Source organism: Rutilus rutilus, assembly GCF_951802725.1.
Source record: "Rutilus rutilus genome assembly, chromosome: 15".
Lineage (NCBI taxonomy): Eukaryota > Metazoa > Chordata > Actinopteri > Cypriniformes > Leuciscidae > Rutilus > Rutilus rutilus.
This window is the reverse complement of record NC_140220.1, coordinates 6,067,640-6,085,974: the sequence shown is the minus strand read 5'-3', so window position 1 is coordinate 6,085,974 and position 18,335 is coordinate 6,067,640. Positions and strand designations below refer to the sequence as shown.

The following is an 18,335-nucleotide window of genomic DNA, read 5'->3' as shown; positions in this document are numbered from 1 at the left end:
TTTGTACTACTGTACACCCAAAGCGCTTTACAATCATGTCAGGGGATCTCTCCTCAACCACCACCAGTGTGCAGCATCCACTTGGATGATGCGACGGCAGCCACAGTACAACGGCGCCAGTGCGCTCACCACACACCGGATATAGGTGGAGAGAGGAGAGAGAGTGATAGAGCCAATTCAATGTAAGGGGATTATTAGGAGGCCATGATTGGTAAGGGCCAATGGTGTGTGGCCATGACACCGGGGTTACACCCCTACTCTTTACGAGAAATGCCATGGGATTTTTAATGACCACAGAGAGTCAGGACCTCGGTTTAACGTCTCATCCGAAGGACAAAACCTCTTGAGACAAAACAATGGCACTGACGTATTGTAACATATATCAGTGCAAGTTGCTTTCAGTTAAAACAGCTCAAACATGCATTTTAGTCTGGGACTAGGCTAATGTAAAAAAAAAATTACAAAAAAAATTAAGTAGCTACAGGCTTTAAATAACATCAGAAAATGTGTTTAAACCGTAGTGCGATGCAATTTTGTGTGATTCAATTCTGAGCCCATTCCTTATAGCAGAGATTTACTGCCAGTAGCTCTGTAATAAAACCTAAAACTAAGCTTGTTAGGCTTCATCTATGTTTTTATCTCTGCCCATCTGTGAACATGAGTCTTGAAGCTGTATTTGAAGGCCACACAAATCCCTATAGACCTGCACTTGTACGGTCTGGGAAACATGGAGAAAAATAACTGCTGACTGGTCTTTATTTTATTTTCTCCCCAAAATGCATGCAGATTGTAGCAAATTGCAGACCTCCTTGTATGCATGCACAGGCAAGAATAGTAACAGGGTGGTCACAGTAGTTTACCCATGAACTCGGTTGCCCTTTAGTATTTTAAGAGCAATATCTTATTTAGCAAAGGTCACAAGCCACAGGCACAGAGTGGGTGGGTGGTTGTGTTTACAGCATGAGCAATATTTTTCCACCCCTCATATGTCTTTAGAACTCTGACCAAAAATAAATAAATAAATAAAACTGTAGGGCAAGTTATGTAGAACAATCCAATCTGAAAATGTAAAACATTACCTGATTAGAGGAGTTATTCAGCTTTCAATGATGCATAAAGTAGCCTATAAAAAAGCTCTGCAGTAATAATAATAATAAAAAAATTCAAAATCAGACAAAATCATCTATCCATACGAAACAAAACATAAGTTAATAAAAACGAAAGAAAATAAAACAAGAAAAAAAAATCTTATTTGCAGAGTTTTACATTATAATTTTAATTTTACAATTTATTTGATTAATATTGCATTATTTACTTAAATAAAGTGTTTTATTATTATTATATGGAGTGATTTAACAGACAGAATGTGATTTTAAAATACACCACACATCCAATCACGAATCAAGAGACTCTCTAAAAGAAAAACTCAATTTCCCATGATGCCTTCTGCTCTAGTGTGCGCCGAGTGCGCGTTCTACCGGAAATACTCTTGTTGTGCCTGTGGATTTGATTTGTACAGGGCTGCCGTTTTACTGGCCTTACGGTAAGAAATCTCCAGCCTGCAATGCAAACCCTCCTTTCACGGCATGTCACCGATGGACATTAAACATCTGATCTAATCACCTGTATTTCTCTCTTAAGTTTCACTAGCTCAGTTGCTAATACCCGAAGATCAAAGCTAATGATGCTAACTGCTTTAGCGTCCCCTTTTATTTTCTCTTGACGGTTTTTGCTCTAAAGCAGATACATGAACACGTATACATAATTATGTGAATAAAAGAAGTTTAAATGAGACTGAGAGAAATTGGTTTATATATTTTGTGCCGTTACTATGACCTACAAAGCTATAGTTTTAGCATGTAACGTTATAGTAACCGGCTTACCATAGCTAAAAAGGCTTCAGTACAGAAATACAAGGGTTATATTCATTCTAAGAATAAAATAAAAAAAGAACTCAAAGTGATTTATAGGGTGTTTAATAGTCTGTGTTTGTAAAAAGAAAATACACAAATGTGACCCTGGACCACAAAACCAGTCACATGGGTCAATTTTTTGATATTGAGATTTATACATCATCAAAGCTGAATAAATAAGCGTTCCGTTGATGTATGGTTTGTTAGGATAGGACAATATTTGTCCGAGATACAACTATGTGAAAATCTAGGGTGCAAAAACATCGAAACATTGAGAAAATCGCCTTTAAAGTTGTCCATTTCTGTTCGCGATTGTGCTGCATTCACTCACAAAAATAAATGTTTTATATATTTACGGTAAGAAATTTACAAAATATCTTAATGGAGCATGATCTTTACTTAATAGCCTAATGATTTTTGGCATAAAAGAAAAATCGATAATTTTGACCCATACAATGTATTGTTGGCTATTGCCACAAATATACCCGTGCGACTTGTGACTGGTTTTGTGATCCAGGGTCACATATATAGAAATTTGTCAGAGTAAAACGGATATATATGTATGTATGTATGTATGATTATTACTGACTTGCCTTGTTTATGTTGTGGCAGCTGCAGAAACCAGAGAAGATGAGTGATGGATGTGTTCAACTGCAATCCAAATGTCACCACAAAAATCTGCTCAATGCCATGTGGAAGCTGAGGACCATGGGAAACCTGTGTGACATCACGGTGCAGGTGGATTTTCAAGGAGAGCTGGAGGAGTTTGAGGCCCATCAGGTGGTCCTCGCCGCATCCAGTGGTTACTTCAAATCCCATCTCTTATCTAATGACCAAGTGAAAAAGATTTTCCTGAGTGACATTTCACCAAATGCGTTTACAAAGTTCTTGGAGTATGTGTATTCTGGGAAAATGGAGGTGGAGAAAAGTTACATCAGTACCGTATTACAAATGGCTAATCTCCTGAAGTGCCCAGACTTAGTGGATGCTTGTGAGGCTGAAATTCCCAGCGCCGTTTCAGCTGAATCCCTGCAGAAAGATGACGTGGATTCAAATACTACTCAAGTCAAGGCAAAACAAGAATGTGTGAAAAGAGCAATAAAGAGAAAAAAGACAGTAAAGGTGTCTGAAACTGTGAAGGAGACGGAACCGGACGTGCACGGCAGGAGAAGCAGTAGATTAGCCGGTCGCAAAGTCACTGTGGACTTCCCTCTGAAAAAGTCAAAGATACAAACGGAAACATTTGATGATTCTGACACAGCAGCAGAAGGAGAACAGAAGTCACGTGATCCAGAGGCAGAACCACCTCAGGACGCTTTGGGTGAAAAAGACGCTTGCGATGACATTGGGCCCGAGTCACCTCACGATGTGCCTGAGGAAGACCCTCAAGAATCAGACTACCTGCCCAATGAGGAAATGGACGAGGCCGACGAAGCCGAGAAGGAGATCAAGAAAGGAGCATCGAAATACAGGTGTGAAAAATGCAGCCGCTCCTTCTACTACGAGAAGAGCTTCCTGAAACACTTGAAGGTCAGCCACGGGGTTCAGATGGACACCTCGTTCCGCTGCGACATCTGCGAGCAGACGTTCGCCAACCGCTGCAACCTGAAAATCCACCAGCGGCACGTGCACAACGACGAGAGGCTCTTCCCCTGCGACGTCTGCAACAAAACCTTCAAGCGCAAGAAGGACGTGACCCGCCACAGACGGCAGGTGCACGAGGGCGGCACGGACAGGCACTTCTGCCACATCTGCGGCAAATCTCTGAGCTCCAAAACGGCCCTGACTCTGCATGAGAGGACGCACTCGGGGGACAAACCCTTCAAGTGCGACGAGTGTGGATCCAGATTCTCCCAGAGTTCAGCCCTCAAGACACATCAAAGGTAGTGGGCAACATATGGGATGCACTAGTTAATCTGGATATATATCGACCCTAAATATTAGGGTGCTCTTTAAGTAAGCAGCCATTCTTTCACAATTTGAGCCTGATGAATCTTAATATTGTCATCCTGGAATATGGCCATGATGTGTCTTCCTACATAGTTGTTTAAGAAATGAAAAGCTACACACTCCATCAATTAGTGTTAGAAGAACAGTTGCCAAACATATAACATGCTCGAAACATAATAATCACTGCAATAATGATCCAAACATAGACACTTAAGTATTTGCCAATTTAAATCCAAACAGTGGCTTTAAAAAAAAAAAAAATTGGCCGGGCAGTGTATAATATAAGTATAATAAAATCTATTATAATATCAATTAATAAAATATAGCATATTATATAATATTTAATATAATATGATGGCCAACATTTTGACAAAAAATACGGTTCACACACCTGGTGAAAAAAAAACCCAATCACAATACATTTTAGAATAAAAAAGTACTAAATATTGCAAATACTGAAATAGTCAGAGATTTGTAATGCATCCCTAATGAACATCTTGTGTGGCGCATTTACTATTTACACATTCCATCTTATATTTTTCCAGGATCCACACCGGAGAGAAACCTTTCGCCTGTGACCTCTGTGGTGCCCGATTTACCCAGAACCACATGCTGTCCTACCACAGAAGATGTCACACAGGTGAGCCAACTGGTTCTTGTTACTGAAAGATAAATAATACGATGGCAAAAGATAATGACTTCCTCTTCTCTAGGTGAAAAGCCGTTCATGTGTGAGAACTGTGGCAAGAGCTTCGCATCCAAAGAATACCTGAAACATCACAACAGAATCCATTCAGGATTCAGACCCTACAAATGTGAAACCTGCGAAAGAGCGTTTGCTCAGAGGAACTCCCTCCACCAGCATATGAAAATACACACAGGTATTCTAATATTGCTGTGCATTTCACTCAAGTAGTGCTCAAATGCTCTCTAATGTGACATATACTAAAGCATATTGATCATATAAAATAGTTGCAAAAGCAGTTTGATGAAAGACACCAATGTGCAGTAAATAATTGCATAATTATAATTACAAGTACTATAGTTCATTAGCATGTTCAAAGTATAGTTCAACAGGCAATGCACAACTGATGAACAGTCACAGGTTTGAGTATATTTTACCATAGGGACGATCATTAAAACCAGAACTACCTGTTTTGGCTCTGCTTTCTTGACAGGTGAAAGGCCGTATCATTGTAAGGACTGTGATAAGCAGTTCACTCAACTCAACGCCCTGCAGAGACATCAGAGAATCCACACCGGAGAGAGGCCGTACATGTGCAGCATGTGTGGAAGAACGTTCACAGACAAATCCACCGTACGCCGACACACTATGGTAAAGAACCTGCCATTTTACACAGCACGGTTTTATAAGTGGGTTTATAGAGCCTATAAAAAAAATATTCATGCCCATGGGCTTTCAGTTCATTGCATTACTACATTAAATCATGATGTATTTTACTATAAATGGTGGAAAAAGTATTTTTATAGGTGCCAGTATGCCAACTAAACCTGTTACTGATGCTTCCTAACTTTTGAAAGAAATGACTTTTATTCAGCAACGATGCATTAAGTTGATCAGATGTGACAGTTAATACTTTTATAATGTTACAAAAGATTTCCATTTTAAAGAAATGTTGTTCTTTTGAACTTTACATTCATCAAAACATCCTGAAAAAATGTATCATTTTCCACAAAAATATTAAGTAGCACAATTATATATTTTTTCTTGAGCGCAGCAAATTAGAATGATTTCTGAAGGATCATGTGACACTAAAGACTGGAGTAATGATGCTGAAAATTCTGATTTGCCATCACAGGAATGAATTACATTTTGAAATATATATAAAAATTGAAAACTTTTTTTTTAAATTGTAATAATATTACTGTTTCTCTGCATTTAAAGTAAATGCAGCCTTGGTGAGATTAAGAGGCTTCTTTCAAAAACGTTAAAGTTGGCATGAAATCAAAATTGACACTATTTACTTTGTTAGCGCTCATTACTAGTCTCGTGGTTAACAATTCATCCGTGAAAAAATATTTAATCAAAATCTGAAAATACACTTCCCCTCTGGAATGGCCTTCCTTAATGGAACGCCCACTTTTCTAGATCCAATCAATTCCCAGCAGGAAAAAAAAACAAGCCACTCCTTTTATTTTTCTCATTCGATATTCAGTTTCATTCTGAAAATACGCCACAATGCTAAAATAAATTTGGTCGCAATTTCCAGTTCACGCAGACTTTAAAAAAAATCTTACCGACTCCAAACTTTTAAAGGGATACTCCACTTTTTGGGGAAATAGGCTCATTTTACAACTCCCCCAGAGTTAAACAGTTGAGTTTTACCGTTTTCGAATCCATTCAGCCGATCTCCGGGTCTGGCGGTACCACTTTTAGCATAGCTTAGCATAGATCATTGAATCGGACAAGACCATTAGCATCTCTCGCAAAAAAATAACCAAAGAGTTTCGATATTTTTCCTATTTAAAACTTGACTCTTCTGTAGTTACATCGTGTACTAAGACCGACGGAAAATGTAAAGTTGCGATTTTCTAGGCTGATATGGCTAGGAACTATACTCTCATTCCTGCGTAATAATCAAGAAACTTTGCTGCCGTACCATGAGTCCAGCAGGCGTAATGATATGACGCAGCGCCTGAAAATAGGTCTAATAGGTTAGACAAACTTAGTCCCAGTCACGTTGGAAGTTACTGAGCTGGGGACTATTTTCAGGCGCTGCGTCATATCATTACGCCTGCTGGACTCATGGTACGGCAGCAAAGTTTCTTGATTATTACGCAGGAATGAGAGTAGTTCCTAGCCATATCAGCCTAGAACACTTAGTACACGATCTAACTACTGAAGAGTCAAGTTTTAAATAGGAAAAATATCGAAAATCTTTGGTCATTTTTTTGCGAGAGATGCTAATGGTCTTGTCCGATTCAATGATCTATGCTAAGCTATGCTAAAAGTGGTACCGCCAGACCCGGAGTTCGGCTGAATGGATTCGAAAATGGTAAAACTCAACTGTTTAACTCTGGGGGAGTTGTAAAATGAGCCTATTTCCAAAAAAAGTGGAGTATCCCTTTAAACGCTAGTGTAATTCATGCCTAAATGTGTTCATGGATGTGTTCGTGTTCATTAGATCTTTTATTCCACCCTAGAACACAATAAATCTGTTAGCAGTTACAGTTACTCAGAACACACACCAGTTACAGCTATTTATAATCATCAAACTCTCATCACATTAATTAGATATCAATAATGCTGGTTAAGTTAGCAAGTTAAGTCAGTAGGGATTTAGTGTTGTGCATTGAATTGGGACTTAATATAATCAAACTTTTTTCCATATGCAGACTCATGACAAACAAACTCCATGGAAGAACTTCCTGGTTGTTTTGGAGGGAAATGTTGAAAACAGAGCCAAGAAACCGAAGGGCTCTTCTCAGAAAAAGGACAAGGCAGCGGAATCTGTTCCCGAAGCACAGGATCATCAGAGCGACACAGGCTTGACTGTGTCCGGAGAACCCGTGACCATTTCCGGAGACTGGGCCGGACCTGGAACCATCGCGCTGGTCAGCCACAGCGCCCTGGGCGGCCTCACGGTCATCCAGACCGAAGTGCCCGCGGGAACACAACTGCAGCCGCTGGTCACCACGGACGGCACCAGCGTGATCTCTCTGGATGCTTCTGCGGTCGGGATGCCCATGACCGTTCCCTTTTCCATCCCCATTTCAGTCGCACGTTCCATCAGCGTCACGCCGGCGATATCCGGTTCTGTGCCAATCACAGTCACCAGTCACGTTTCAGACGCCATATTGGCTCCAGCAACGGCAGCCGCAGCATCAGGAGCCGATAAAACCGAGAACGTTCTGGCTTCGGCTGCGGATGAAGAGCGTGTAGCGGTCCAGTCTGTTGTGCTTGAGGAGACGGACTGTGCAGACATCCAACAGGAAGATGCTTCAAACACCATAGAAATCTCAGTAGAAGTGGATGCCGAGTAGATTATATCAACTTCAGTTAAAAAAAAAAATCAAACATTGCTTCAAATTATCAATGTAAATACTTTTTTTGCATTATGAGTGGAGAAATGATCTATAAATGTAACTCGTACAGTACTTAAATCACAATGTTAAATTCTTCTCTAGTTTGTTTCTGACAACATCATATACAATTTCCCATTCCGCATCTTGTCATTGAAAGGTTTTTTTTGTGTGTTTCCTGTAAAACCAAATATTAGCTTTTTTTCCCTCAGTAATGATTTACACTGATATTTATTATGCTCAACACTACAAATGCACATTTCAAATGACGCAAATGCTTTGTTTTTAGTATCCTATTATGTGTGTAATTATTTGCAACCATGATAACACTCTCTAAAATCATCCAATAAAGTGTCTGTTGAATTCAGCCTCCTTTTTGTCTTTTAGATCAGAGATGCTCAAACCAGGCCAAAGTTGGCCCATGATGACCGTAAAAAAAAAAAAAAAAAAAACATGCCATTGAAACATAATTATTAAGGTTTAAAAAAATTTTTTTTTAATTTTGGATTGATGTGTTGAGATAAGTGAATAATATACAAGTGAATATAAGTAAAAATTTACATTTTAATATAATAATTTGATATGTCCTTTCTAGTAAAAATCTGGGCACCTGTTTTAGACTGAAAATATATGTTTAATATAAATACACACACACACTCACTTATATACACTACCGTTCAAAAGTTTGGGGCCAGTAAAAATCTTTTTTTTTTTCTGGAAAGAAATTAATACTTTTATTCAGCAAGGAAGCATTACATTGATAGTGTGAAAAAAGTGACAGTTAATACATTTATAATGTTTTAAAAGATTTGTATTTCAAATAAATTAATAATAATAATAAGAAATGTTTCTTAAACAGAAAATCAGTGTATTAAAATTATTTCTGAAGGATCATGTGACACTAAATCATGCAATGATGCTGAAAATTCAGCTTTGATCACAGAAATAAATTAGATTCACATAGAAAACAGTTCTTTGAAATTGTAATATTTTAGTTTTTATTGTATTTTTGATCGAATAAATGCAGCCTTGGTGAGCAGAAGAGACTTCTTTCAAAAGCATTAATAAATCTTATTGACCCCAAACTAAAATGATGTATATATATATATATATGAGCCTATATAAATAAATATTCTTATATTTACTTTCCATAACTAGCGGTGTGATTTGATCATGTCCACAGCACAAGCGTTACTCTCAAAATGTAACACTGAGAATACGTAATAGAGATGCTAGGCTTGGTGAACACCAGTATTTAGGCAGAAACAGACAGAACTGAATCATGCACCCATTTCAGTATTGGTTTTTATTTCTGTACATTCTCACAGACATTCAGTAAAGACATCAGTTGCTCTGTGGGAAAGTACGTCTTCATGGCTTCTTAAAAACTCTAGAATATGGTAAAGTACAGACGTCACGACACGTGAAACACAGAATGACATGCGCTGCTAAAGACCACAGGAGTGGAGAGTACAGGAGCTTTGCATTCACAACACGACACACACACATAGAGCGTGTTAATAAAGGTTATACAAGGATTTTACAAACGCATCAATTGCTTTGCTGATGGAGATGCTGATTTAACTTAGACGGTGTAAAAATAGATAGTTAAATGGATCTATTATTAGAGTAACAATGTTTATAATATTTCGGACTAATTATAATATTATTACAGTAATAATACTCTGACTAATAATAATAATATTTCAGGTAATAATTACATTAAATAAATATATATTTAAGAAAACAATCCAAAAGTAAAATTTCAAAGAGTGGATAGAAAAATAATAATTTCCATGACACGATTTTGTAAGAATTTAAATTCCAATTGAAAATGGTGGATTATGGGGAACTGAAATTCTCAGTGCTGCATGAATTAAACATGGCGACAGCTGCATTTTGAGGCCTGCATGCCAACTAGTGCGAGCAGACTACAAAAACTGCACAAATGAAAACAACATAAAGGTCAATGTCTAAATAACATTAATCAAAATACACAATCCTGCAGCTCTGACTCAATAATTATATCTGTACAATTCATGCAGCTCTAGCACGTTACAATTCAGTGACTGTTGCGAAATAACCCGAGGACTATCTCAAATTCCCATTGAATCCTCAAATCTCATGAACCGGTTCGCTCCGTGTTTCCAGAAATCCCCTCGTAACGCAACAGGGAAACCAGAGCACACCTTTCAACTGCTGTGCTAAATTTTGATATGTGCTATACTATATAACTGGATATCAATGTTAACAGTACAGGCTTATAAGTATATTCTCTAGAAATGTTGTAGCAATACATTTTGACATACTGTTTTGGGAAACCTGGACTTGGCCATTGCACAAAACTGATGTAAAATGGAAGTGGGGAAAGAGTGTGCCATGCAGTGGGTGGTCCAGATCATTTTAGGTCGCCCTCGTCGTCGCCCTGAATGGTCTTCTTGATCCGCAGAAGCAAGGTGGTGTGCCACTGGTCCAGGCGTGAGATGGAGTCAAACTCCTTCACCTGAAAGATGGAGAGAAAAACTCTTATCGTCATCATATAGACGAACTGTGGAAGAATGAACACTATTATCATTAACTAAAACGTTTCTGAAATGAAACATAAATATTAGTTGAAAAACAAACTAAACTAAAATGTGAAAGGCAATAAACTGAAATAAAAAAAATTAACTAGAAACAATAAATTAAACCTAAATAGCAATGTTTAGATAAACTAAGAATATAAAAATTAAAGACAATTCAAAATATTAATAAAACTTAAATGAGATTTCTGTGCCATCAGCGTCGCCAAAACGAAATGACAACCTAGTAGACAGTCCTGTCCCAGACTTATGTCATTGCTTGAAATATTAAGTATTTTTACATGGCAAAAAATTCAATTAAATGTATTTTTTCCGAATAAAATGGAAAGATGTTAAGGTGGAGTCTTACCGCTTCTGTGAAAGCCTCTGCGTTTTGCTCCTCATGGGCCTCTAGAAGTTTCTGGAAGGACAAAAACTCTTATCATTATTCATTTTTGAAAGTGGTGCAAAACTTGATGTTTACAGCCCATTGATGGGAAACGCTCTTTTCTCGCTTTCTTTATATAATTTATTTACAATTTGAATAACCGTTTACTTTTTTGAATGTTACTAAGATAACCAATGTGAACTCTTTATTTCTAATACGTAAAAACATAAAATAAATCATAAATGGTTTTCAGGTTGCACTGCCTGAGTAGACTAAAAGTATATGCCGTTTCTCCACAAATAAAAACATTTGTAATGTATTCCGTTAATAGACAGCATTATAGATCATTATTACAATATCAAGGGCAATAGTCGACAATATTAATAGTGCAAGCCTTAACCTGTAATGAGTTCCTGTTTTTTTAATTTTACAATTAGAGGCTTTAGATATTTGTTTTTAATGACCCTACAAGTTCGATTAAAACATCAAAATATTTTAAATATGAGGAAAGATACAACACTAAACCTGGTCATGGTTGGCGCATGTTGCGTTCCCAAATTAAATTATAAGCGACTCATAGCGACACAGTGCCGTGCTCTGAAACATGCAGCATGTCAGACTATTTTTAGCATTTTATATCACAACCGTTGCGATTTGATGATCGCACTAAGCCAGATCACATTCTCACAGCCATGCTTTGTTAATTCATTAAAAAAATGACCAGGCAACTGTCAAGTAACACCATTCCAACCGCGATTCTTACTCACATTTGGTACTTTGAACACTGGCTAACATGCTACTAGTGTCCCGCAGTTAGCGGTGCGATGATGGTGCATGAAATAAATGTATTAGAAAATGCAACATTTTGCAGTTTATTTAATAATTAATCACACCAACCCCAACCATGTGTTTCTCTGATTTACTCAATTCATGTGGCTCATACTTTTCAGGTCGGAAAATACGGAAATCCGTACATAAAAAAAAATAAAAAATCCCATCCGTGAAATATTCCACTTTAATGGAAAACTTAACTGAAAGAGTCCTTCAATGCAAGCAGACTTGATTTTTTTCTGCTTTACCCACTAGTCTAATCCACCCTGATTAAAAATTATAAGTCTATAATCACAAACCTTCAGAAGTTTGCATTCTCTTGAATCTGAGAAGGCTGGAAACATCTCTTCATACTTTCCAATAGCGAGCTACAACAGAAAAGAAATCATACACATCATCTGTATCAGATCTCCATAACAATCTGCGCATCCTCAACTGAGAACTGACCTTTGCGTTTAGCTCGTCCACGATGAAGTGACACAAAGCAGCTTTGAAGAAGTATTCTTTGGCGCTGTATTTCAGAAGGGGATTGTCCATGGTGTTGGATCCAACCTGTTCTCACACACACACACACACACACACACAGTGATTTAGCAACTGCTGGTGAGTGACTAAGCAATGTTGGAGGAATCTGCAGGAGATGGACAGATGGCATACCTGCTCATAAATCTCTATTGCTTTGGCGTACTGTTCTAACTGAGCGCTGTATGAAGCCACCTTCAGCAGACACTTGTTTGCAGAGCTGTAAATTAAGCAAATGGACCATATCAAATCTTAAACTAATAATCAAAATGCCTTAATCATAAAACCTCTCTTTAGAAACAAATGGGGAAAACACAACACTGCGAAGCAAGCTTACCTGTTTGATTCCTCTCCTTTGTAATAGTCGGCCGCTTGCTCATAATGTGCAATCGCCTTTGGACAACCAGAAACAGAATCATCTTAACCGGTGACAGAATACTGTTCTGTTTAACATCAAGTGTTTACATCCACAACAGATAACTAGAGGAGCGCACTATTAGAAAACAACTTTATTAAAGGTTATAAAAGAGATAATACATAATAATAATAATTGTATTATCAGTAATTATCATCATCATCATTAATTATAATAATAATGGTTGCTTAATGATTTATTATTAAACGCTTTGTTTGCATATTAAACGTTTGCGGTTTAAGAATGTGCATGTAAATGTATTCATTTACACTTCAAAGCTTCGTGGTGGCAAGAGATCGAACTGGCTAAAATGTATTTTAAGATGATGTAAACTTCAAACAACATTCAAATGCAGCTTATGAATATCTGTTAAATTAGGAATGTGTTTTCTACTAAATTTAGTTTTAAGAATTCAGTGTCCAACAGAATATAGAAAACCATTCTACATTCTCAGTATGTGCTATATAAATAAGATGCACCGTTAAATGACATGTTTGTACCTTCTCAATGTCCACCAGCTCTGACTCGTACACCTCAGCGATTGTGATATGATGCTTGGCTGCGATGGTGAATCTTCCCTGAGGACAGAACAGAAGAGATATTATCAAATGAATATCAATTGAATATTTCATTCAGTATCCATCAAGCTTTTCTAATCTACATGCTTTGCAGATTATACATATTATAAGCCTCATCTAAGCCCCTTTCACACAGAGCGTTGATCCCAGAAAATTGCCATAGAATTGCTAGAGTGTCTTCTGTGAGTGTGAACGCAAACACGTCCCAGGATTGATACCGGGATCGATCCCGGGATGGGGACCTAATAACATTGCTGGGATCAGTCCCGGAACGCGCCCTGTGTGAACAAAAGGCAGGACCAATGGCATAAGGGGTGTGTCGTAGTGATTACGCTGAAGCTGAGATTGTTCGCCAGCTTAGTGGAACGGTACGCGATGCGCTAGTTTACAATAATAGCCAAACGCAGAACCATTATTTTCCCCCAGCAGTCTGAGGACAACAGCGCCAGGCCAGCTCTCTCACACCGCTGTCGGGGTGGAGCTTATAGCGTCATTAAAGGTAGGTTTAGTGGCTGGGTGGGGTTTGCATTCGTTAAAGGGATAGTTCACCCAAAAATGAAGATTCTGTCAGTAATTACTCACCCTCATGTTGTTGCAATCCCGTAAGACTTTCGTTCATCTTCGGAACACAAATGAAGATATTTTTGATGAAATCTGAGAGCTGTCTCACTCCTTCTGAGGCTGCTAGGTAATTTCATCTGCCGGCCCAGAAAGCAATCCCGCGTAAAATGCAGGTTTCACACACACGGTCTTCCAGGCCAAGTGCATGCAACCACTGGCGCCTAATTTCCAAGTCTGCTGTAAAGCTATGCAGTCCAGCAGTGCTGTTGCAACCAGCAACACTACACCTACGTACCCTCCTGACCACTGTACTAAATACAGATAAATCTACGCTAACTTGAAGCTATCCAAACTGATGCTATGCGTGGTAGCTCGTACCAAGGGAGGGCGTGGTGAGCTGGAACCTGCTTATGTCGCGTAGTACCGCTTACGTCACGCAGTACCGCAAACATCCAAAAGGAAAATTCAACTGCAGTAACCACCGTTCAACCTGAAGAGGGCAGCACTCAGACACTTTATACCCAAATGTCAAAAAAGTTACTCAAATCAATGAACAGCACTAATAAAGCCCCATTCTTACAGATCATTAACTAAAAAAAGTTGGTTTAGGGTTTAGTTACCCTTTAAGATTGAGCCACTGTAGTCACTTGGACTATTTTAAACATTGTCTTTACTAACTTTCTGGGCCGGCAAGTTTCAATTACAGAGAAGACTATGGAGGAGTGAGCCAGCTCTCAGATTTCATCAAAAATATCTTAATTTGTGTCCCGAAGATGAACGAAAGTCTTACGGGGTTGGAACAATTTTTGGGTGAACTAACCCTTTAAGGTTGAGTTAATAGTTCTAGTGAAGGATAAGGTTAGTGGTTGGGGTGGGTTACACGATCGTCAGCAACACTAATGTGTCAGCAACACTGATGTGTCAGCAACACTGACTCAGGTCTGACGCTGTTGTCCTCAGAGTGTGGCTCTGCAGACAGATATATCAATTAGAAAATAAAAAGCATGAACATGGTTTCTTGAGAGAGAAATCGCAGATCATAAGCAAACTTAAGACGATGCAGAGATACTGTATTACACATCACATCCTGATGTCTTGGTCTTTACGGGATCTTTACGAGATGTGTGTGAATGCATGCATAGATTCCAGGAAATCACTGGCAGTGTGAATGAACCGAAATCATATGATCCCGGGACACATTATCAGTGTATTTTCCGGAATCTCAGTGTGAAAGGGGCTCTAGTGACTCTATGAAATTTCTCCTAGATTCTGGAATGAAGAGGAATGCTTTACGGTCTCATTATTCTGTTCAAATGTTCTGTGGGAGTTTCTCCTGTGATAGTTGGTGGATTGCTGGACAGCTAAAAGGTGAATTGCAGTTTAAAATGCCTCCAGATGACAACAGAACACAACCTGACTGAACATTATATGAAACTGTGATTTTTGACTGCTATAAAAACATCTTACCATGTCTGTGTAAATATCAATGGATGCGTTTAAGCACTTGATAGCCTCTAATTGCAAGCATTAAAGAGAAGGAGGAGGAAGAGTTAGACAGTCAGACTTAGGATCAATGATATGGAAATAAAACAAAATGTATTGAATTCTAAGGTCACTTTTTGTCTACTTGGTGAGATATATATATTATATATATATATATAGGCTAATTAGTCACATGTAATTAATTTGATTAACATTTTAATCAAATGAAAGCCCATATTAACATAAACGTTCTCTATTGCATACATGGCTACACTGCTGAATTATTGTGTCTAAGGAACCATTTACATTTTCATAAACTGTATTCAAATACAAATTTTCTCTGATTTGTTTGTGGTCAGTGGCGTCGTTTCTACCTACAAACTTCAGTTCCAGTGCTGTTATTGTTAACTAAAATTATTTAAAATAGTTTCATTAATTAAAATAAATATTAGAAATATTAGATGAGTTTTTTTAACTTAAAACTGAATTCAATAGAAATATAAAAAAAACAAATAAAAATGACAAAAGCACACAAAATTTAAAAATAATATTAACTATTAATACATACTAGCACAGTATATAATATTTAAACAAACACCACAGAAACAACTGTTTTATAAAATCAGAATCATTTAGTTAAAAGGTACACTATGTATCTCTAGCGCTTAAAAAACTAAACTGCATGCATTTTGCGGAAGAACATTTTGTTTGGTTGTGCTTCGGCTCTGTGTGACTGTGCGGATGAATATGGTTATCCTGCTGCTCATCAAACATTCACTACTACTAGGTTTCAGAGATAGAACCAGTTTAGATAGAAATGATGATGTAATGACTCATTATTTAAATCTTGTTCATTTTGAACAGAAACACAGTTACATAGTGTACCTTTAATGAATCCATTCAGCAAGAATATGATAGGATGAAATGATTCTTGTTTGAGATTTGCTTTAAGAACAAATTTAGGATTACTTGATGCATCTCAACAGTCAGGCCTCATCCAGTATTCTCCTCTTGAGATGCATCAACAATCATTCAGAATAAATCAGCTCTGTGATTGTCATGACGCTTTGAGTTATGATCTGTGTCCTCACCATGTGGATCGGCCTTCTTGAAGGCGTTTCCCGCATCGACGTAGCTGGTGGCCGAATCGTGCTTATTCTGAAGCTGCATGTGAAGTCTGGCCGCCTGACAGAAAGCATTGCCTGCAGCTGGGTACAAACACACAAACCTCATCAGTGCAATATTAATACAAACAAAGCCGTTTCAATATTCAAGATTCCACTATAATAACTTGCATTGATGAGATAATCATTCAGAAATATTAGTTGGCTAGTGACCATTCAAACTATTTGAATGTGTGTTACATAATGACCTTTTAAGCATCATATAATACAATAATGATTGTTAAAGGTGAACGATGTAATTCCTGCACCACTAAAAAGCACATACCACTCCAGTTTTTGGCCATTTTGAACATGTTGGCCGCTCTGGCGTACATCTCACAAGCCTCTTCCACTTTCTGATTTCCCCTGAAAGATGTGAGAAAATTCAGTTATGGCTTTTTGTCTATTTTAATATCTTAATGCTTAAATTATAATGTTTGTCTAATAAATCTACAAGACAGAAGTTATATGCTTTATACATTTTGGTCAGGATTTACAAGTAAAATGTGGTTGTATATTGGATTAAGTCAGAAAAGTATAGCTGGTAATAAACAGAAAGGCCTAGATAACTTGTGTCTTGGTGGGAATATTCAATTGGGTCAGTTTTTGAAATGCCTCATTTAATATTAATCAAACCTATTTTAATTAAATCCATTTCACAGCATAGTAGGTCAGAGCTTGTTTACAATAAATAACACTGAATATGTGCTTATATGATCGGGGTATCAATAAAACATCAGCTGTTCTTGAGAAATATAAAACCATAGGTTATAAAAAATACTTTTAAATTAAGATTTTAAACTTGATTTAACAAAATATAACTACACTTAAATATTTAATACATCTACTATGAAAATTTAATTAGCAATACATATCTTGTATATATATCGACCATAAGCCATTATTAAACTAAATATTGCATAATGTATCATTCATATATATATATATATATATATATATATATATATATATATATATATATATATATATATATATATATACACACACACACACATATACATATATATATATATATATATATATATATATATATATTTTTTTTTTTATATAGGAACGTCATGCCACTTATTCTTTTTTTTTCATATACTGTATATATTATACTTTTATAAAGTGTCATGACGTTCCTACTCGAATGCATTAACTAATAATGTTTTGGCCATTGTGGTCGTACCGTGATACTGTGTTTCTTAGTATTATTATAGTGAAATAAAAACAAGCAAATGTGTGTAAATACCGCAGCCACTGCGCCACTAATGCGCCAAACACACAACTTCACTTACTGGGACTGTCATGAACCCACATCAATTATTATTATTATTCATATTTGATATTTGATTAAGTCATTATGATCATTGCAAATAAATTCAGCTATCTTTTATAATAAACCAGCCTTTTTTCTATCGATTGATGCGCAAAGCGGCCTGTAACAGCTTGGGTCCCTTTTACAATAAAATTCATGTATATTTTTAATTTGCATGACATAAACAGTCAGTGTTCACTGGTAAACCTAAAAGCAAAGCTAGACAACATGATCATACTGACTATATGCTATTTTAACGGACTAGCAGACTGATCGGATAAACAGGGAAGGAGGCATCAAGCTTACCCAAACATTCCCCCTAAAAAAGAGCCGGACGACTTCACTTTCTTGTCGGCGTCAGCCATAAGCTGAATTGCCTCTTTTTCTTTCCCGGAATTGTCCATTACTTCTGTGGTTAAATGAACAGATAAACGATAAAATATATTTTTTCGCTTATCTGCTAGCTTCTCTCGCGCTCTGTCACTATAGCAGCGGGGATTATACTGTCACAGCGTTTCTTAAGCGTGGGCGTACGTCCTCAATCGGGGCATTATGGGATTTCGAGTTCTGCGAGCGCACTGGAACGAACTTCCTGTAAAGAGAATC

The 18,335-nt window shown here is 37.3% G+C and overlaps 2 protein-coding genes across 2 annotated transcripts; one reads left to right on the top strand and one right to left on the bottom strand.

Moving 5' to 3' along the window:
• Positions 1 to 1,448: 1,448 nt before the first annotated feature.
• On the top strand, positions 1,449 to 7,902 carry gzf1 (GDNF-inducible zinc finger protein 1). The gene is made up of 6 exons (XM_084432025.1): positions 1,449 to 1,543; positions 2,526 to 3,796; positions 4,409 to 4,503; positions 4,577 to 4,744; positions 5,042 to 5,199; positions 7,221 to 7,902. The coding sequence occupies exons 2-6, from the start codon at positions 2,544 to 2,546 to the stop codon at positions 7,866 to 7,868; spliced, it is 2,322 nt and encodes a 773-aa protein (XP_084288151.1). The 5' UTR covers positions 1,449 to 1,543; positions 2,526 to 2,543; the 3' UTR covers positions 7,869 to 7,902.
• A 1,296-nt stretch (positions 7,903 to 9,198) lies between these two features.
• napbb (N-ethylmaleimide-sensitive factor attachment protein, beta b) lies at positions 9,199 to 18,260 on the bottom strand. Its single transcript, XM_084431784.1, has 11 exons — positions 18,036 to 18,260; positions 16,695 to 16,774; positions 16,337 to 16,453; positions 15,231 to 15,277; positions 13,125 to 13,202; positions 12,547 to 12,602; positions 12,345 to 12,429; positions 12,135 to 12,239; positions 11,987 to 12,055; positions 10,839 to 10,889; positions 9,199 to 10,410 (listed from the first exon to the last, which is right to left on the bottom strand). The coding sequence occupies exons 1-11, from the start codon at positions 18,131 to 18,133 to the stop codon at positions 10,306 to 10,308; spliced, it is 891 nt and encodes a 296-aa protein (XP_084287910.1). The 5' UTR covers positions 18,134 to 18,260; the 3' UTR covers positions 9,199 to 10,305.
• Between the last annotated feature and the right edge of the window lie 75 nt (positions 18,261 to 18,335).